The 22616-nt window shown below is 41.6% G+C and overlaps 1 protein-coding gene across 2 annotated transcripts in view; it reads right to left on the reverse strand.

Moving 5' to 3' along the window:
- Nucleotides 1–22616, reverse strand: part of LOC126251522 (uncharacterized oxidoreductase MSMEG_2408/MSMEI_2347-like) — a 59127-nt gene that overhangs the window by 24746 nt on the left and 11765 nt on the right. For both annotated transcript variants that reach the window (XM_049952004.1, XM_049952005.1), the window contains exons 3-4: nt 20824–20931; nt 4200–4483 (exon numbers count right to left, since the gene is read on the reverse strand). In XM_049952004.1, coding sequence (XP_049807961.1) covers nt 4200–4483; nt 20824–20931 — 392 coding nt within the window. The remainder of the gene's footprint in view (nt 1–4199; nt 4484–20823; nt 20932–22616) is intronic.

Below are 22616 nucleotides of genomic sequence, written 5' to 3' on the forward strand. Positions count from 1 at the left end.
TCTGGAACCACAACACCCCAATTCAGTAGTTAACCTTTCCTCCAAACTTCTCTCCCAATCCGAAACCTCTGTCCTATCCAAAGGCCTCACCTTCAGCCCCACTCCCAGATTCAACCAAACTGCCCTTGTCAAAGATTTACTGTCCTACACTCATAGTCTCTGCTGGAAATATCACTTTGCCACAAAGAAAAATAATCCTGATCCTACTCATAATGATCCAACTCCCCAAGACACTATCCAAATTGAGCCCTGCCTGGAACAGTTCCGTCCTGTATCACAGCGGGACCCACCTCCTCTTCCTCAAAATCACCCTCTCCAAACCTTCCAGGAATTTCTCACTTCCAGCCTTGCCTCTCAATCTTTCTTGAAAAACCTTAATCCTACTCCCAACATCACCACAACCGAAGCCCAGGCTATCCGTGATCTGAAAGCTGACCGATCCATCATCATTCTTCCGGCTGACAAGGGTTCCACGACCGTGGTACTTGATCGTCAGGAGTATGTTGCTGAGGGACTGCGTCAGCTTTCAGACAACATTACATACAAAGTTTGCCAAGGTAATCCCATTCCTGATGTCCAGGCGGAGCTTCAAGGAATCCTCAGACCCTTAGGCCCCCTACAAAACCTTTCACCTGACTCCATCAATCTCCTGACCCCACCGACACCTCGCACTTCTACTTTCTACCTACTTCCTAAAATTCACAAACCCAAACATCCCGGCCGCCCCATTGTAGCAGGTTACCAAGCCCCCACAGAACGTATCTCTGCCTACGTAGATCAACACCTTCAACCCATTACATGCAGTCTCCCATCCTTCATCAAAGACACCAACCACTTTCTCGAATGCCTGGAATCCTTGTCCAATCTGTTACCCCCGGAAACCATCCTTGTAACCATTGATGCCACTTCCCTATACACAAATATCCCACACGTCCAGGGCCTCGCTGCAATGGAGCACTTCCTTTCACGCCGATCACCTGCCACCCTACCTAAAACTTCTTTCCTCATTATCTTAGCCAGCTTCATCCTGACTCACAACTTCTTCACTTTTGAAGGCCAGACATACCAACAATTAAAGGGAGCAGCCATGGGTACCAGGATGGCTCCCTTGTATGCCAACCTATTTATGGGTCGCTTACAGGAAGCCTTCTTGGTTACCCAGGCCTGCCAACCCAAAGTTTGGTACAGATTTATTGATGACATCTTCATGATCTGGACTCACAGTAAAGAAGAACTCCAGAATTTCCTCTCCAACCTCAACTCCTTTGGTTCCATCAGATTCACCTGGTCCTACTCCAAATCCCATGCCACTTTCCTTGACGTTGACCTCCACCTGTCCAATGGCCAGCTTCACACATCCGTCCACATCAAACCCACCAACAAGCAACAGTACCTCCATTATGACAGCTGCCACCCATTCCATATCAAATGGTCCCTTCCCTACAGCCTAGGCCTTTGTGGCAAACGAATCTGCTCCAGTCCGGAATCCCTGAACCATTACACCAACAACCTGAAAACAGCTTTCGCATCCCGCAACTACCCTCCCGACCTGGTACAGAAGCAAATAACCAGAGCCACTTCCTCATCCCCTCAAACCCAGAGCCTCTCACAGAAGAACCCCAAAAGTGCCCCACTTGTGACAGGATACTTCCCGGGACTGGATCAGACTCTGAATGTGGCTCTCCAGCAGGGATACAACTTCCTCAAATCCTGCCCTGAAATGAGATCCATCCTTCATGAAATCCTCCCCACTCCACCAAGAGTGTCTTTCCGCCGTCCACCTAACCTTCGTAACCTCTTGGTTCATCCCTATGAAATCCCCAAACCACCTTCCCTACCCCCGGCTCCTACCCTTTGTAACATCTACGTGATAAATTTTGTGCTACAGTGTGACGAGAGGAAATTATGCCTCTAACAGTTATAAACATTATCTATTCGACGTATGAAAAAACAGTGAAAACTTATAAATATTAATTATTTATATAATATTCTATGATGTAATTGGACATATCGATGTGTATCATACAAAGACAATGATAATTGTAATTTCCTTTTATGATCTGCATTTGTCTTCCTTTGTTTTTACCTTTTGTTGGTTGGCTTTTGTAAGTTGCGGACGCATATCAAACTGAGGTCTGTTAAGAAATTGTAATTATTTGTTAATTATTACTTGAAAATAGTTCATTATTATTATAAATATGAGTGATTAATTATTTGTAACTAATTCCTCTCTCAGTAAGCATTATCTGTGTTAATTATTTCTTTCCGCTGCAATGAGCGCAGCCATTGATGATAGCGATTTGTATCGCATTTTTGTCTGTGTTTTCCTTAGGAACAAATCAAATGTTTGCTTGATGAGGTCTAAATAGAGCACAATATAAAAGTATAGTTTATAGAGTTTAATAATCATTTCAAATACATACTTATTTGGTCTAACAATAGAAAGGCTCTAACAATTGTCTGCCGCCATCTTAACAATTATCTCAGCGGCAAAATCAAATTACGCAACTCTGCAGACATAAATGCCGAATGTAATACAAATGTGTAAAAATAAATGTGCACCGGTGGTTCCGAACTCATTTTAATGAAAATAATTCGAATCACATTGGTTCTTTAAAAATAGTGCTCATAGCACGATTGTTATAGCAAACTTTTCTAGCTGATGTATGGAGCCGAAATTAATTACGCACGAGTTGCGAAGAATACTGTTTCAGGTAACATACGTCAGTGTTGTGCGCGGCTGATATTCGGTGGTTTTAATGATCATTTTGCTGAAGATAACTGCTTCCATCATAATCCATAATTGTATAGAATCTGTTGTATGAACTGTGATTTAGTGACACTTACACAACTTACAGACAACACTTTAACACGACGTTAACTTGGAGTTCTTTAGCAACTTGACCAAATCTTAAGCCAGGAGAAAAATTATGCAGTAATTACTCAGTGCAATAAAATAGTATTATCATTTTCATTTACAAATTAGTTAAATACCACAGTTAAATAACACAGCAAACGCCACACCTTGTAACCGCCCCCGGTGTAAAACCTGTCCCATGCACCCTCCCACCACCACCTACTCCAGTCCGGAAGGTGTACACGATCAAAGGCAGAGCCACGTGTGAAAGCACCCACATGATTTACCAACTGGCCTGCCTACACTGTGATGCTTTCTATGTGGGAATGACCAGCAACAAACTGCCATTCGCGTGAATGGACACAGTCAGACAGTAATTGTCGGCAATGAGGATCACCCTGTAGCTAAACATGCCTTGGTGCACGGCCAGCACATCTTGGCACAGTGTTACACCGTCCGGGTTATCTGAATACTTCCCACCAACACCAACCTATCAGAACTCTGGAGATGGGAACTTGCCCTTCAATATATCCTCTCTTCCCATTATCCACCAGGCCTCAACCTCCTCTAATTTCAAGTTGCCGCCACTCATACCTCACCTGTCATTCAACAACATCTTTGCCTCTGCACTTCCGCCTCGACTGACATCTCTGCCCAAACTCTTTGTCTTTAAATATGTCTGCTTGTGTCTGTATATGTGTGGATGGATATGTGTGTGTGCGAGTGTATACCCGTCCTTTTTTCCCCCTAAGGTAACTCTTTCCACTCCCGGGATTGGAATGACTCCTTACCCTCTCCCTTAAAACCCACATCCTTTCGTCTTTCCCTCTCCTTCCCTCTTTCCTGACGAAGCAACCGTTGGTTGCAAAAGCTTGAAATTTTGTGTGTGTGTTTGTGTGTTTTTTTTATTGTGTCTATCTACCAGCACTTTCCCGTTTGGTAAGTCATGGAATACATCTATATATATATATATATATATATATATATATATATATATATATATATATATATATATATATATATATATATATATATTATGACAATATTTCATGTTAATATCATGTCAAGTACACTGAGGCAAACCAATCAGGAGATGATTACAAAATGGTGCTTATAATGTTTACAGATAAAAAAATAAATGTACAAACTCCTTTTCGTATTTCTGATTGGCATTACATAACTAATACCCAAACACACAAAATACAATGACATTAAAATGAAGTGAACTATTGGTGCTAACTAAAGAAATTTTTTGAATGTAAGTCTCCATTCTGTAGCATTATTTTACTGCTGCTTCAATGAGGAAACAGCCTTTTTGTTACAAACTGACTGATCATCTGACCTGATTAACAGCAGGCTTCACAATGTTGTCCTTGTCAAGCAGCTCTGCAAGATGCCGCACAGTGTAATTAGACACTCCAATGGCACGGAGGCAACCAGTGTGGTACAAGTTTGTCAGTGTTTCCCAGGTTTCAAAACGCTCCTTACGATGGACACCACTGTCTACTGGAACACTTGACACACCAGGCCAGTGAATCAAGTACAGATCAATATAATCTACACCCAAGTTCTTAAGAGACTTCTCAACAGCTTTCACAGCTCTTTCACGGCCAAAATCAGATGGAGCTAAATTTGGTTTAAAATGCAAATTTTCTATTACTACAAACAGTTATTCAAGTACAAAACAGAAAATTAAAAGTACATCTTAATTGCCAAAAGAAAGTTATTACTTTAAAATGGCAGAATATGGCTTACATGAAGAGTATACACACTTATAAAGTCAGAGGTTTACTAAGCTACCCCAGATGCATTTACATGATACTTCCAAAATTAAGGGAATTGTGTGGTAAATATTTTTTTCCAATAAAACATTGGAAGCAATCAGAAATGGAGTATCTATAATAATGTGGATTGGCCTTCCATCATCACAAATGCAAAAATGTTTTCTTATCGCTTGCAAGAAAAAACAGTCTCAGATACTAATCTATTACGCTGCCTAATCCATCGGATCTCATCCACCTCCTCCTCCAAATGACCTAGTCATCAAAATATCCTTTTTCAGCTGCATCCCAACCACAATCTAGTCAGTCCTTAACCCTTACCAACCTAATTGTCCTACGCCACATACCATCTAACCTTATACAGTAGGCACGTAAGAAGAATGCCTGTGAGGCGTGAGGTGCGGAGCAGAGACAGAGTTTTTTCCCTTTATCTCTTCTGTCCCATGCCTGCCCGTGAACTGCATTATTGGCCTTCCAAAAAACATTGCTGTATCGGTGGACTTGACTGTCAGCCTTGCCGTGTGTCACTGTTCACCAGTTGTGGCCTCACAGTTTTTTTTTATTTTCTAATCGCTGCTCAAGAAAGGAGAAAATTCAAGTGAAACATGAATGCAGAATTCAAATCCACATTAAAAGGAAGAAGCAGATGAAAATACGCAACCACTGGCGAAGTTTTAACTGGGAAAATGCCGTGTGGCTAGGGCCTCCCATCGGGTAGACCATTCGCCTGGTGCAAGTCTTCCAAGTTGACGCCACTTTGGCGACTTGCGTGTCAATGATGATAAGGACAACACAACACCCAGACCCTGAGCAGAGAAAATCTCCCACCCAGCCGGGAATCGAACCCGGGCCGTTAGGTATGACATTCCGTCGCATTGGCCACTCAGCTACCAGGATCTTTTAAATGAATGAAATGAAATAAGTATCATAATGAAGAAAAAAGTCAGCAGCTACATGTGCAGTACTAGTATTATTGATGCAGTAATTACTGATATCATGTATGCAAATGGAGGATTTCACCAACATTATTTAGGCAGAAACAGTGCAGAGACAATTTAAATATTTATATTACTTGAATCTCTTCATGTTGGTCACAGTTACAATTTTCATATAGTCCAAATAATCAAAATGTTTTTAGAACAGTGCACAGACCACTTCACCCAACTAGCAACCACATTCCTACTGTGCACATTCTTCTCAGCTACACACAGTTCTCTGGCATTGGGATGCAACTGTCCACTATCACCACAACAGCCTCTATACAATCTTCTCATCCACCTCTCATGGCCACTGTAAGAACCCCTTCCATCACACAACCTAAACAGTTCCATACATATGACTTATCAATCTATCCTGAAATGGCTTCAGTCTCATATATATAAAATCAGTCCTCTCCAGAGGCCTCGCACTACATTTAATTTTACTGAATTTATCACAGACCTACTTTTTTATCCAGTTCATACTACAGAAACATTTGTATGTCACCATATCCTGAGACAATTTCAAGAATACCTTACCTCCAGCCTAGACTCACCTTCTTTCCCTACATCCCTTACTAATGATGGTTGGTTGGTTTGGGGAAGGAGACCAGACAGCGTGGTCATCGGTCTCGTCGGATTAGGGAAGGACAGGGAAGGAAGTCGGCCGTGCCCTTTCAGAGGAACCATCCCGGCATTTGCCTGGAGTGATTTAGGGAAATCACGGAAAACCTAAATCAGGATGGCCGGACGCGGGATTGAACCTTCGTCCTTACTAATGAGACAGTTATTAAATGACAGAGGGCTGTCAGAAGAAAGCAACATTAGGATTTAATGTATCGTGGAACATGAGGTCATTAGAGAAAGAGCAAGAGCTCAGATTGAACAAGGATGGGAAAGAAAATCAGCTGTGTCTTTTTTGAAGACAAAGTCTTGGCACTTGCTTCAGTTATGGAAAACCTAAATCTAAATGAACTGATTGAGTTTTCAAACTGGGAATGTGAGTCCAGTGTCTCTAGCATTGCGCATCTTTGCTTGGTGCCGGCTGTCAGACACACTGACATACAAGCCCTGCTGCAGTGACTATATGTCACAAATTCATCACAACCTCCAGTCCCTTCTCAGAACCCTATGCTATTTTCAAAACCTCTGTCCCCACATCACTCCTATAAACACACTTTCAATAAGCCTCCAAAGATCAATAAGTCTAACACATGATATGCCTCAGTGTGGCTATTACTGCACACCAGTGAAAGGATCTCTGCTGTTGAAAACTAACACCTATTACTTGCAGATTACTCTTCACTTTCAAAGGCACTAACCAATTCCCCAACCATGATATTTTAATCCTCAGTTCTCTGCTTGGATAAATGGATGTGATTTGGGTTGCTAAACACCAAGGTCATTGGCATCCATCTATTGATATAACAATATGACAGTAACTAAAATACTTGCAGAGGCAAAACAGATATTTATAAAATCAATCATCAACATGTTGCATACACATTCATTAGTATCTTAAAACAAATTATGGTTTTGAAACCCACACATACAAAATTCACTTCTAATAAATGTTGTAGGAAAGTTCCTATAGAATGTAAATAATTTTGCATTGAAGGAGACTGCTCACTGAAAATCAGAAGCCTTGAATTGTTGATGAGCTAGTGTAAAAAACACACACACACACACACACACACACACACACACACACACACACACACACACCTATGCCTCTATATGGTGCCAGCTTAATTAACAGTGCCAATGCTATTTGCCAGCAGGTGGACTGGTTTGGTAGGGGTAGTGTCAAGAGGGGTGGGTAGAGGGAGGCAGGGAGAGGGACAAGGGGTGGGGATGCAGTCAGTTTCCCAGCTAGGAATGCAGGAGGGAGGTGTGGTAGGTATATAGGCTGGCACAGTTGTAGCAGCTGGTGAAAACTGGCACACACTGAAAGTGATGTGGGGAAATGAACTGGGAAAGGGTGACAGGATAGAAGGGGGAACTCCTGGTTGGAGGATGCAAGGACAGTGGGTTACCTGAGACTAAGGCCAGGATGATTAGAGAAGAAGAGGATGTGTTGTGAGGATAACTCCCGTTTGTGTAGTTCAGAGAAACTGGTGGTGGTGAGAAGGATCCAGATGGCTTGAGTTGTGAAGAAGCCACTAAAATTGTGCATGTTGTGCTCAGCTGCATGTTGTGTCACCAGGTTGTCAACTCTGTTCTTGCCATCAATTTGGTGGTGGCCATTTATCCTGGTGGACAGCCAGTTGGCAGTCATACTAACATAAAAAGCTGTGCAGTTTTTGCAGTGGAGTTGGTATGTGACATGGCTGCTTTCACAGGTTTGCCCAGTCTCTGATGAGGTAGGGTAGGCATGTGACAAGACTGGAGTAGGAGGTGCTGGGTGGGTGAATTGGGCAGGTCTTGTACCTTGGTCTGCCACAGAGATATAATCCCTGTGGCAAGGGGTTTGGAATGGGAGTGGTACAGGAATGGACTAAGATGTTGTGTAGATTGGGTGGCCAACGGAACACTACTTTAGGAGGGGTGGGTAGGACCTTGGGGAGGATGTTCCTCATTTCATGTCAGGATAAGAGATAATCAAGGCACTGGTGAAGGATATGCTTGAGTTGTTCCAGTCCAGGGTGACAGTGGGCACAAGGGGGGCAGTCCTTTATTGTTGATTCTTGGGAGAAGTGGGAGGATTGGACGCGTGTGAGGTATTGGCACAGGAAATCTGTCTGTGGACTGGGCTTGGAGGCAGGGGATGTAATGCCTGTCTGTGAAGGCCTTTGTGAGGCCTTCAGCATACTAGGCAAATGAGTTCTTATCACTCCAGATACATTGTCCACAGGTGGCTGGGTTGTATAGGAGGGAATTTTTGGTGTGGAATGGATGATAGCTGTTGAAATACAGGTACTGTTGGTGGTTAGTGGGTTTAATGTGGACAGAGGTGTGGATGGAGCCATCAGAGAGGTGGAGGTCAACATTCAGGAAGGTAGTGCACTGGGTAGAGGAAGATCTAGTGATGTGGATGGGAGAAAAGTTGTCGAGTTTGTGAAGGAATGTGGATAGGCTGTCTTGGCCCTGAGACCAGATCAAGAAGATTTCATCAATGAACCTGAACCAGACTAGGGGCTGGGAGTTTTGGGAGGCCAGGAAGGTTTCCTCTAGATGGCCCATAAGCAGATTCACACATGCAGGTGCCCAAAGGTGTGCCAATGTTTTGTTTTTAAACCTTTCCAGGAAAAGTAGCTGTGGGTCAGGATATAGATGGCAAGATGAATAAGGAATGAGGTGGTTGATTTGGAGTCTTATGGACACTGTGAGATGTGGTATTAGAAAGCAGCAAGACCATGGGCATGAAGGTCGGTATGTAGGGAGCTGGCATCAACACTGACAAGCAGAGATCCAGGAGGTAAAGTGGTGGGAATGGTGGAAAGTTGGTGCAGGAAGTGGATAGGTATCTTTGATGTGGGAGGCTAGGTTTCACACAATTGGTTGAAGATGTTGCTCAGCAAGAGTGGAAGTATGACTGATCGGTCACCCACTGATTTTTAAAAGTGAACAAAAAAATGTTGTCTTACTATATAAGGTACAGGAGTTTCTTTCAATGGGTAGCGGTCTCTCTATTTTAAATCACAGTGCAGTATCGGACGTTATCATTCTCATATGTAAAATTCAGACAAATCATTCAGTACTTTGGAGTTAGGGATTTGATAAATAATGATTACATAAAAGAAAATAATCAATTTTTGAAAATATAATATAGTGTAGCCATGTATGGAAGTGAAACATGGATGATAAATAGTTTGGACAAGAAGAGAATAGAAGCTTTTGAAATGTGGTGCTTCAGAAGAATGCTGAAGATTAGATGGGTAGATCATATAACTAATGAGGAGGTATTGAATATAATTGGGGAGAAGAGGAGTTTGTGGCACAACTTGACTAGAAAAAGGGATCGGATAGTAGGACAAGTTCTGTGGCATCAAGGGATCACCAATTTAGTATTAGGGGGCAGCGTGGAGGGTAAAAATCGTAGAGGGAGACCATGAGATGAATACACTAAGCAGATTCAGAAGGATGTAGGCTGCAGTACGAACTGGGAGACGAAGCAGCTTGCACAGGATAGAGTACCATGGAGAGTTGCATCAAACCAGTCTCAGGACTGAAGACCACAAGAACAACATAATATAGTTGGATAGATAAGGAAATGACTCACCAAGAAGCAACAAGAGAAAAAACTTATGAAAGCTAAGGAAATGTGCAAACTTTTGTAGCCAGTGGCTCGTTCTTCTGGTGGAAGGGTTGAAGGGATAGGAAGAAGGATGAAGGAAAAGGACTGGTAAGGTTTAGGAAAAGGAGGAAAGTTATGGAAAAGTCGCCCAGTACCATAGGTCAGGAGATTACTGGACGGAATGAGAGTTCTTCGCAGTTTTGGAGGTGACAGTTTTTCTGGTCTTGACTCGTGAGCCATGGGACAAACTTGGCAGCAACATGATGCCTTATAAGATGCTGTCTAAGGATTTCAATACATGATCCAATTGAAATGTTACATTCTTCTGCAATCTCTCGGACAGTCAGTCTTTGATTGGCATGCACGATTTCATTGATGTTCCAGACACGAGTGCCAGCAGTAGATGTCGAAAGGCGTACTGAGCGACAGCCATCTTTAACTTATGCCCGGCTATTTTTAAACCATGTGAACCATTCATAACACTGAGTATGGGTTAAGCACTGATCACTGTAGGCTTTCTGTATCATACGATGTGTCTGTGTAAAGGCTTTCTTTAGTTTCACACAAAATTTAATGCAGGCACATTGCACCTCTAATTTTGCCATCTCAAAATTCGCAAACTATGTGACACAGTATTCTACTCAATAGAGAACTGAACAATAGGTAAAGGACATACAAAAATGAAACTACCGGCAGTTACACGTTAAACAGAGGCGTTGCAAGGATGCCAGCTGCGTTTCGCTCCAACATACCACTGGTGTGAAATTACTAACGCTCAAGAATTTTTTGAACAGATCTCGTATGTCATTGCCTTTGAAGCTGCTAAATAAGTCGAAAAGCTAGTTGCCTCCCCCCCCCCTTTTTTTGTGCTATGATAAGACCATTTTTCATTCTGGTACCCAACTTTTACTCACCAAAATTGTGACATTAGATTGCCACAGCTTGGCAACTGATTTATATTTTTGTTGGCTTGGGTGACTTCTGGTCTGGTGTAGGTTTTTTTCTTGTCTTTCAAACCATGGTGCTTATATTGTGACAATGGATAAAACTTTCACAAAACAAAAGGACAACCATTAATTACATGTATTTGTCTACATTCTTGCAAAATTTGAACCGATTTGCACAAGGCTTAAACACAGAAGTGGCATGAACTACATTTAGCTTGACTCTAAACCAGCATATCTCAACAATGGGTAAAGGTTATATGATAAAAAAAAATAGTTTTAATTTTATCCTTTTTTGTCTGTCTCCATGCAAAGTTTGAACTGATTGGTACAAGTTTAAAGTATAGAAGCAACATGCTTCATAAACATTCCAGAAAACATAGTTTTGCCCGTAAAATCCAGCAAGCATAAAAAACTCACAAAAAAGTGTTTTTTTACATGTAAAATCCAAATGAAGCTAAATTTTTGAAAGCTAGCTTTCAATATTATCATAAGAATGGATTTTTTTATTTATCTGATACACTTCAAACCATTTCTGTACATTCAATTCACATAAGAACACAATTTACATGCTACATTTTGCTCGATTTTAAACCCCCATATCTCGTTAACAGGTAAGGATTATTGGATGAAAAAAAAATCATTTTCAATTTATCAATTATTTATGTTCATGCAAAATTTGAACTTATTATTTATCTTCATGCAAAATTTGAACTGAGTCATACAAGTTTTAGGTACAGGAAGTGCTCACTTCAAAATCCACCGATAAAAAATGTGTTTTTTTTTGCATGTTTTGCACATAAAATCCAAATAGTTCACATACAAATAATGCCATTGGCTGAGCATTAATTTCAGCCCAATTAAAATATTTTGAAAAATGAATTAATCAATCCGTACAATGTGCCTGGGCATGCAACTCTAGTTTGTCAAACCTTGCTTAATGCTGTAGACATCTACATCTACATCTACTAACAAAGAGATAGAGGGGCTGGCCAGTACTTACCTCAGCTCATTACAGCCGATAGATACACAAAAAACAGAACCGAAAATTTACATTCCTAGCTTTCGGAATAAATGTTCCTTCATCAGGGAGGAGAGAGGGGAAAGAAAGGGAAGAAGGGAAAGTGGATTTAGTTACTCGCAACCCAGGTTATGAAGCAACAGGGAAAGGAAAACAGGGAGGGTAGCAAGGATGGAGGCATGGTTGTCAGAGGGAAGCCAAAGATATTCTACTGTAAGTACTGTGCCTGCTTCAAACCAAAGAGGATGCATACAGAAGTAAAGAGGTATATAGTATAAAGATAAACACAACTATGTAGGATGAAAAGACGCGTGAATGGCTAAAGAGGAAAGGGAAAGAGGAGAAGACTGAAGAGTAAATGGGAGTGAGGTTGTTTAACACAGGTTCAGTCCAGGGGGATGGCGGGATGAAAGGATGTGTTGGAGTGCAAGTTCCCATCTCCGCAGTTCAGAGGGACTGGTGTTGGGTGGGAGAAGCCAAGTGGCACATACGGTGTAGCAGGTTCCTAGGTCCCTAGAATTATGCTGGAGGGCATGCTCCACTACTGGGTATTGGACATCTCCTAGGCGGACAGTTCGTCTGTGTCCGTTCATGTGCTCAGCCAGTTTAGTTGTTGTCATACCGATGAAAAGGCTGTGCAGTGCAGGCATGTCAGCTGATAAATGACATGTGTAGTTTCACACGTGGCCCTGCCTTGAATTGTGTATGTTTTACCAGTAGTGGGGCTGGAGTAGGTGGTTGTGGGGGGATGCATGGGGCAGGTTTTGCAGTGGGGTCGGTTACAGGGGTAGGAACCGCTGGGTAGAGAAGGTAGTCTGGGAATATTGTAGGGTTTAACAAGGATGTTACGGAGGTTAGGGGGGCGACGAAAGGCAACTCTGGGTGCTGTGGGGAGAATTTTGTCAAGGGATGATCTCATTTCAGGGGTTGACTTGAGAAAGTCATATCCCTGGCGGAGTAATTTGTTGATGTATTCGAGGCCAGGATAATATTGGGTGACAAGGGGGATGCTTCTGTGTGGTCTGGGGGTATAAACATTGTTGTTGGACGGGGAGGAATGTGTTGCTCAGGAGATCTGTTTGTGGACAAGGTCTGTAGGATAGTTGCGGGAGAGGAAAGCACTGGTCAGGTTATTTGTGTAATTGTTGAGGGATTCGTCACTGGAGCAGATGCGTTTGCCATGAATACCTAGGCTGTAGGGAAGGGAGCGTTTGATGTGGAATGGATGGCAGCTATCAAAGTGTAGGTACTGTTGTTTGTTTGTGGGTTTGATATGGGCAGAGGTGAGGATGTGAGCTTCAACAAGATGAAGGTCAACATCCAGGAAGGGGGCTTGGGTTTTGGGGAAGGACCAGGTGAAATTCAGATTCGAAAAGGAGTTGAGGTTATGGAGGAAATTAAGGAGTGTTTCTTCACCATGAGTCCAGACCACAAAGATGTCATCTATAAACCTATACCAGGCCAGGGGAAGCAGCTGTTGGGTCTTCAGGAAAGCCTCCTCCATGTGGCCCATGAAGAGGTAGGCATAGGCCGGAGCCATCCTGGTTCCCATGGCCATTCCCCTGATTTGTTTGTAGGTCTGGCCTTCAAAAGTGAAGTAATTGTGGGTGAGAATGAAGTTGGTAAGTGTGATAAGGAACGAGGTTTTTGGAAGATCTTTGGGTGGGCGTTGGGAGATGTAGTGCTCAAGGGCAGAGAGACCATGGGTATGTGGGATGTTTGTGTAAAGGGATGTAGCATCTATGGTGACAAGAAAGGTTTCAGGTGGGAGAGGAGTGGGAATGTATTTGAGGCGTTCTAGGAAGTGGTTTGTGTCTTTGATGTAGGATGGGAATCTGCAGGAGATAGGTTGGAGGTGTTGGTCTACCAGAGCTGAGATACATTCTGTTGGGGCTTTGAAGCCTGCTACAATGGGATGGCCAGGATGGTTCTCTTTGTGGATTTTGGGTAATAGGTAGAAGGTAGGGGTACGTGGCTCTGGCGGAGTGAGTAAGTCTATGGAAGCCGTTGTGAGGCCTTGTGAGGGACCTTGGATTTTTAGGATTTCCTGCAGCTCAGTCTGGATGGGGGGAATGGGATCCTGGGTAACAGCTTTGTAGGTTGAGGTGTCGGAGAGTTGACGCAGTCCTTCTGCCACATACTCCACACGGTCAAGTACCACAGTTGTGGAGCCTTTATCCGCCGGGAGGATGACAATAGAGCTGTCTGTTTTCAGCTCCTTAATGGCACGGGATTCAGCTGGGGTGATGATGGGGGTTGTCGGGATGTTCTTCAAGAAGGACTGGGAGGCAACACTGGATGTGAGGAATTCCTGAAATGTCTGCAAGGGATGGTTTTGGGGGAGGGGAGGAGGATCCCTTTGAGAAGGCGGTCGGAACTGTTCTAGACAAGGTTCAACACTGGGTCTAGTAATTGGGGGCTGTGTTTGGGTAGTGAAGTGATATTTCCAGTTGAGGTTCCGGGTGAATGAGAGGAGATCTTTAACCAGGGTAGTGTGGTTGAATTTAGGCGTGGGGCTACAGATTAAGCCTTTTGATAGAACAGATGTCTCTGGAGGAGAGAGGGATCTGAATGAGAGGTTTAGAACTGAATTGGGACTGGTGATATGTGGTATTTGACTGTGGTTATAGTTGAGATTTGGTCTGTGTGGGGTATGTGCTGGGATGGGGAGATTGAGTAGGGTGGCTAGGCTAGGTTTGTTGGCTGTGAGGGGGGTTTGTTGAACGTTCTGTTGTGGTTGGTGTTTGTGAGGGATAGGGAGAGGGACCCCACTTCTTAGGTGTTGCACTAGCACTGTGGATAGTTTTTTCAGGTGATGTGTGGCATGGAACTCAAGTTTGCAGCTGGCTTCTAGGATGATGTTCCTGAGTGTGTTCTCCAAGCAAGGGTTTGAGAGGTGGAGGACTTTGAAGAGAGATAGGAGCTGTTGGGAGTGGTGGTTACATGAAGTAGTGTAGAGATTCAGGACAAGTTGGGTAAGGGCTAAGGATTGAAGGTTCTGGGAGTCCAGGAGAGACTGGTGGAAGGAGGAATTGCACCGAGAGATGGGAACTTTTAGGGTCAGTCCTTTAGGGGTAATTCCAAAGGTTAAGCAGGACCGGAGGAAAAATATGTGGGATTGCAGTTTGGCTACGGTGAATGCATGTTTCCGGAATGAATGTAAATAATGTGGTGTAGGATTAGGGTACATAGTGGGTAACTGGTGGGTAGGGAAATTAAATAACTAAAGTTAAAATAGTAATCATAAGAAGGAATAAAACACGGAAGGAAGGACGAGAAAGAAAGAAATTGTGTCGGTATGCCTCTGTGTGGGCTCTAATCTCTCTGATTTTATCCTCATGGTCTCTTCGCAAGATATACATAGGAGGGAGCAATATACTACTTGACTCCTCGGTGAAGGTATGTTCTCGAAACTTCAACAAAAGCCCGTACCGAGCTACTGAGCGTCTCTCCTGCAGAGTCTTCCACTGGAGTTTATCTATCATCTCCGTAACGCTTTTGCGATTACTAAATGATTCTGTAACGAAGTGCGCTGCTCTCCGTTGGATCTTCTCTATCTCTTCTATCAACCCTATCTGGTACGGATCCCACACTGCTAAGCAGTATTCAAGCAGTTGGCAAACAAGTGTACTGTAACCTACTTCCTTTGTTTTCAGATTGCATTTCCTTAGGATTCTTCCAATGAATCTCAGTCTGGCATCTGCTTTACCGACAATCAACTTTATATGATCATTCCATTTTAAATCACTCCTAATGCGTACTCCCAGATAATTTATGGAATTAATGTAGCTACAATAAGACAGATGTTTGAATGGCTGCTGATTTGGCTCTAAGAAGAAACATTTTACCCTTTGTTCCTTGCCCAAATAGGAACTCAGCGTCAGGATGACCCTCATACCAAACCGTGATTCTGCGACATATTTGTTCCTTCAAATATATTAGTTAAAGCACTTCTGTTGTTGCTGTTGCATCCAAAAACCAGCTATTAGTAAATTTCTTACTTACTTTTTTTAATTACAACACAGAAGAATGTCTCACGATACTTATTTCATTTTACAAACTTAATTTTCATAATTTAAAACTATTGTAACAAGTGCATAAAAATCTTGTCTGTAGTAAGTATTACTTTATGCTAACTCAAATAAGTCTTTGTCAAATATTTTCTTTGTGTGTAAAATACACTTTTATTTTATTTTGTGTTAGGAGTCTTGGCACGAGAGGTGTTTGGTACACACTTCACTTAAAATTTCTGGGCTGAAGGCCGTGGTTGATATGTAAAACTTTCCCTTAATGTTTCAACTCTGGCTGCGGGAGACACCCTCAGAGGTGAAGTGACAAATAGCAATCAGAACTCAAGGGAGCACAGAATATATAGGCATTATAGAGGGCACCACAGCCCACCAAATAATGCTGACTATGAGACTATCTCTGGTAGTGCCAACATTCTCAATTGAAAGTAATTGATTATCATTCTGCCAGTGCAAAGACGACATCCATATTTTATCTAATTTTTCTGTTAGAATTATTATGATGTTTACAAAACTCAACAGCTTCTGTGTATACGCACGCATGACAGTGTGATGTTTTCAATACGACACTCGTCTCACTGAATTTTATTTCATGACTACCCTCTTGGTACCCATGTTCTGCTGTGGCCATTTTATCCATATGTGCCAGACAGCAATTCCTCTTATGTTGAACTAGACAGATGAAATCATTAAACTGGAAATAGCAACTGTCAGTGCCTGCAGTTGCTTGAGAAGAGATTTGAGGACTGCCTCCATTGAAATTAAACTCAAAGGACTGGTGGATGAGGTGGAATGCACGGAGCTGAATACCATATTTGTCATCAAAAATGTTTGAACCCAAGAACACAGAAAATTATTGTTTGAACAGTACACATACATGGAAGACAAGGTATAATACAATCAGCAGTACACAAATGGCTGGTGGAGGCCTGTGCTCCGACTTACGTATTCATTTGCTCCACAGGGGGTGCAGCTGGCAGGATGCGCAAGCAACTACTGTCGCATTAGCAGGCCGGGTGACCGAATCAAGTACAAACTTCACACGCAAACTATGAAGCAGCACACACATGAAGTGGTGTGGGTGTGGACAGGTGTAATGCCTGCCCCCTGTGAGCAGCCATGTGGTACGACAGCTGACACTGATGCAGTGTCCATTTTCATGTCCAATTCCAACCCCAGACAAGGAAGTTTCAGTGAAGGTGGCAGAACAGGTAGTAGCAACAGAGGCCTCAGCTGTGACAGCACGAGAGCTGGGGTCCCCAACAGCTGGAGAGGGCACCCACAGCAGAGGAGACAGTTGTAAAATCATCAGCAGTAGCAGCGAAGAAGGAATGGGCACTGGCTATGATGTAGGAGACAGCTGGACAGATGAAGGATGAGGTGGCAGTGGTCGTGTACCCAGTAAGCAGCCGCCTATGTAAGGTCATAGATGATCAACATGTCATGACACCCTCCTCTCAACCCTGCAGGTAACACACAGGTATCGGCCACTGGTACTCTCGATTACCACCAGCACCCATTTCGGCTGCAGCAAAACCTGTGAGCCAAAATAGCTGTGCCAGGCTGGAAGCATTTCACACCAATGCCAGTGGATGGTCTGGCGTTGGCCTGCCCAAGCAGATGTAGCAGAGTTGGGGGCTGACAACTGTGCAACAACTCTGCCATACTCATATTGCCAACATGGGTGAACCCATAATAACTGAGAAACTGGTCAACAGCTACTTCTGGTGACATATCCAAAACATATATTTTCATCTGAGTCCTAAATGTTCACACTACTTATTCTGCTTCTCCTTTTTATTGGGGGTGGAAAGGAGGAGCTGTGGCATGGCAAACACTACCTATTTTTACAAAAATCTTCAAATTCCCAAGATATGAACTGGAGGCCGTTGTTGGTAACTTTTGTATACAGAAGACCTTCCAGTGCAAAATTTTTTGACAAAGCGGAAATTGTTGCTGCTGCAGAAATAAACAGACAACGCACCACATACAGAAACTTAAGAATAAGCATCAATTACAACAAGCAAGTAGAAATTCAAAAAAGATCTCGCAAAATCAATATGAATTCGTTTCCAAGGCTGATGTGGATCTGGTCACAGTGACAAAGAAGCACAGGGAGCCACCTGATAGATGCACACTGTCGGTAGGCTGCAACAGCTCATGTTATTTCCCCATCAATACCTGGCCAAAAAACATGTCTGCATGCATGCTTTCGTATGTGACATACCCCAGTGGCCCACTTGCAATAAAACCATAACATCAGGCAGGAGGGTGGATGGGACTAAAACCCAAGGAGTGGTGTCCTCTGTAGCTTACAATAGCACTCTGTCCCAAACAGGAAGACTATTTTGTAATGCATAATAATTTCTCAAAGGATCAGAGGCACGGCCCAGAGGTTTGTCTGGCCAGCCATGCTGCACAAAAGAAACATTACTTAAAACAGGATCTGGGCTGCAATTCTAATGCTAGTAGTAGGAAACCCATCAACAACATTTTGAGCTCCCACATCTAAATGAAAACAAAGTAATTCCTTTTCATCAAACTATGTCTCTGAACCAATTGGCAAACGCATGTGCATGTTGCACTGTAGGTCAACAGTGTATCTCATAATTGTACTGTGACAAGAAAAGAGCAACAACAGTACGCAATGTGCAGCTTTGTCTGGCAGGAACACTGGAGGGTTAAAAAGAGACATCAATGGTTTCTGAGGTATGACTGGTGAAACTTAGACCCATATAGAAAAACATGACTTTTTTTTAGAGCGCAGATGACTGTCAAATCCCGTTTCACTATCTGAGAATAATGCTGTTGTGCCAAATTTAAGGATTTAGAGGCATATGCAATAAGGTGCTCAGAACCACCTGCATACTTCTTAGCAAGGACAGTGCCAACACCAAACTGAGATGCACTATTGCTAACGCAGGTGCTGGCTCAGCTAAGAAGTGACCAAACAAGGGGCTGACTGCAGCTTAGATTTCAACAACAAGAATGCCTAGTCACAAGCCAGGGACCAGTGGGGAGGAATACATTCACACAATAACGCATGGAGTGGTCATGTCACGATAGCAGCATCTGGTATGAATTTGTGGTAGTATGCAATTTTGCCTAAAAATGCCTGTAATTTCTTGATGGACGTGAGGTGTGGCAACACGGCAATAGCATCAATATGCTGGTGCAATGTTTTAAAGCCAACATGTGACACTTCAAAACCCAAGTAAATGATGGGTGGTTGAAAAACCCTGTGTCTTGTCCAAATTTCACTGTAACCCTACAGACTGTAAAATAGAAAATGGAGCATGAATGTTCTGCAAATATTCTGTAGAGGTACCAGATGCTACTATTACATCTAAATAGTTGATGCAGCTTGGAATTGATCCAATAAGGTGTTTTAAAAAGCACTGAAAAAAAATAGCTGGTGCACTTGCAACACCAAAACGGGGTATTAATAACAACAAGGCATTTAGATTCCTTGTTGAGCAGCAGTTGTAAATATACCTCTGACAAGTCAATCTTTGAAAAATAATGGTCACCCGATAATTATAATTTTGTTAACAGCTTGTCATTGTGCGGCAAAGGAGGCGTAATTTACTGGTAGGTTTTTTGACTATAACCAGTGGTGCTGATAATATTTACTGGAAGAAACAGGTCAAATAACATCAGGGGATTGAAGGCAATCTAATTCTGCTTTGACCTGATCCTGTAAAGTTACGGTACCAGGCAGGTCTTGAAAAATTGGGGGTGAGCAGACTGTTTCATCATAATATGAGCCTGAAATTCTGTTACACAATCCAGCCTTGGGAAAAATAGAGAGCAAAATTTAGTAAAGAGAGCATCTATCTGTTAATATGGAACTTGATCAGAAACCAAATGCACTTCTTCATTGATAAAGAATCCAAACAATTTAAAAGCAGCCAAACCAAACAGATTTTCATTGTAAGCATTGCCACCAACTAGGAATGTTAATGAATGAGCCACAGCCTTGTAAGTCACATGTGCAGATGCATTTCATATCTAGTATTGATACTAGCTCATTTTATTCTGCCATCTGGAATTGCAGCCAGCCAGTGACAGCATCTGGAAGTTAGTTGTAAGTGTCAGTGATCTGAACACAGGCCATTTTTCCAAGAGAACAAGCAATAACAACTTCTTTTTTCACAAAGTTTTTAATAAAGTTAGTAAGTTTATAATGACTATATAGGGCATAATGGCTTTCCACAAAATCTCACCTGTGGTGACATTGTTTTTCGATTTTTACACTGTGAAACCATTGATTGACAATACCTCACCACCACCTCTGGCCACAAACAGCATAAAATCCACAATGAATGATACTTACTATGAGATTTTTTACTTGGTAATAATCATAATGCCTCACTTATTTCACTCATAAAACAATGTTCAATTGCAGCACTCATTCTGAGTTATTATTACAGGCAAATGAGTGAATGCACAGAATTCTCACAAGCAAAGCTGGATGTGTAATGAGCAACTGAGTACCTTGGTAAAGGAATAATGTCACTTAATGTATCTTTTCTCAATAAGAGTTAAATGATAGTGGCACCTGTGTCATTTTTTGTCACTAATGTACATAATATGCATCAAAATACCCAGAGATTTGTCTGTTATCTGTTATGATATCTTTGAATTTACATTGCAGTTTTAATTATTCATAAAGAAATACAAAGGCCGAAGTTAAGACGTGGCACTACCAATCAGACAGCAGGAGTCACACATAATCATCATCTGACATGTATTAAAAACAGAGCAAATGACATCAGTAACAAATGCAAATCATTCTGACACCACAACCAAGATTTTTTGGGGAGCCACTATGCCAATCTAACCTAACTTTCCATTCTACATAAAAACTGAGTTTGCTCTCTGGTTAGCTTTCATGTAATAACAATTAGGCATTTAAAAATTGGACTTATGAATAAATTTATTGTTTGTTACTTATAAACAAAATGCATTTATCTACCTAACTTGGTTGTGATAAATATATCTTCCCTTTTCAGGTTGTATTTTGGCAGTAAGTCTTTAAGTGCTAAGCCAATGTCCTCCTCATTGCCATACACTGCAGCAGTGTCTGAAATAAAGATAACACATTTTAAAATATCGCTAAAATGAAACCATTCCATGCTTCTGATCAAGGCATTTGGAGAGGATCCCAATGTTACACTTAAATTAATTACATACATTTATTTTTGTTAACAACAATACAAGATAAACCTTGAGCACTTCCTAACCGCCACAGAATACACATACAAAAATATTAAATAGGCAGAAGGTAGTATACAAATATCCTTTTTCAAGTGTGTCACAAAAATGTGTTTGTTTTACATTGAAAATGCTAAAGACAAACTGAATTTAAAGAACTGAACTCGGATGGCTATGTGAAACTGAGCACAATTTACATACTCATAAGGGAAGCAACACTTCTAAATACACCACACTTATAGCAGTTTAATAATCTGACGGGTGTGATTAGTATTCCTTTGATGTGGGCATAAATATTTACAATGAATACAACATAAATTAGTGACAGCACACCACTTTAGATAAATGGTCTGAAAGCAATTTTGAGTGATAAGTAACTACAACAAACAAGCACATTGTCTCTGAAATACAAAGACAAAAGTATAGTACCTAGTATTTTCATCGCTAGTTCAGGAAGAAAACTTGCTGTTTGTTCTGCAATAATGTTCAAAATATCGTTTTCATCAAAATTAAATGTCTGCTGACCTCATATTTCATGGCACATGTCCTTTATTTGTTTATCTTGGCCTCTTCTTCACAATAATTTTCTTTCTAATGCCCAACTTACATTCTGCCAAAGCTATGTACCTCAGTTAAGATCACTTCACGAACAGATGGATAAGAGTGAACAGCCAACAGTTGGGAATTTGCATATATGTCAACACGATGTTTTGTTTCAGCTATTCCCTCCCCCACAAAAAAGTTATGCTTTTACAGTAAAAGGAAAGTGCAAAATCCTGAAACTCCATCAACTGGTACAAACAGGACTGTTATTCATTTAGCATATTCTGTGCAGATGTATAAATGTCTTATACACAGGTTACAGTCTAATGTCTGGACTTGACTGTTAGTCACATGTTTCACTGTATCACATCCCCAAATCCATCTACAGCCCCCATGAGATGTAGCAAGGAAGTTACATTCATCTTTTAGATTAAAATCATTCTCTAGAAAACATAATACTTACAGTTTATATCAATTTTTGAACTTTCCAACACATTAGTAAGAAAGAAGAAAATAGTTTCCCTGAATCTGGAAATTTTTCCTTTAGCTCAACTGATGATGAAAGAATGCCATAACTAAGTACTGTCACATGACAGACTGTCACTCACAACAATATGAGAGTTTTCAAGCTCATTAAATGAAATATGAACTTCAAAAATGATATTTTATTCATGGTTTCAGTGAGCAATATGGTTTTCATTTTGGTACAGTGTAGTGAAATCTACTTTTAGTAAAATTCCCTTTTCCCAACTTGCTTAGCAAGAGCAACTAGAAACAGATAGATTACCTGAGCAATCAACAAGAAATTTTCGTCTCCAGCACTGACAATGTTGAGCACCAAAGGACAAAGTTCAAGACTAGTACCGCGCAATAAGTACAAACACATATGTGACAAGCGAAGTTTCATAAAATTGGGAAAGACCAGCCATGGTTTGACAGTCATGTTAGAAAGCTGCTATGAAAGCAAAGAGAGCTTCACTGTAAATTTAAGCACAGCCAATCACTCACACA

Source organism: Schistocerca nitens, chromosome 4 (genome assembly GCF_023898315.1).
Source record: "Schistocerca nitens isolate TAMUIC-IGC-003100 chromosome 4, iqSchNite1.1, whole genome shotgun sequence".
NCBI lineage: Eukaryota > Metazoa > Arthropoda > Insecta > Orthoptera > Acrididae > Schistocerca > Schistocerca nitens.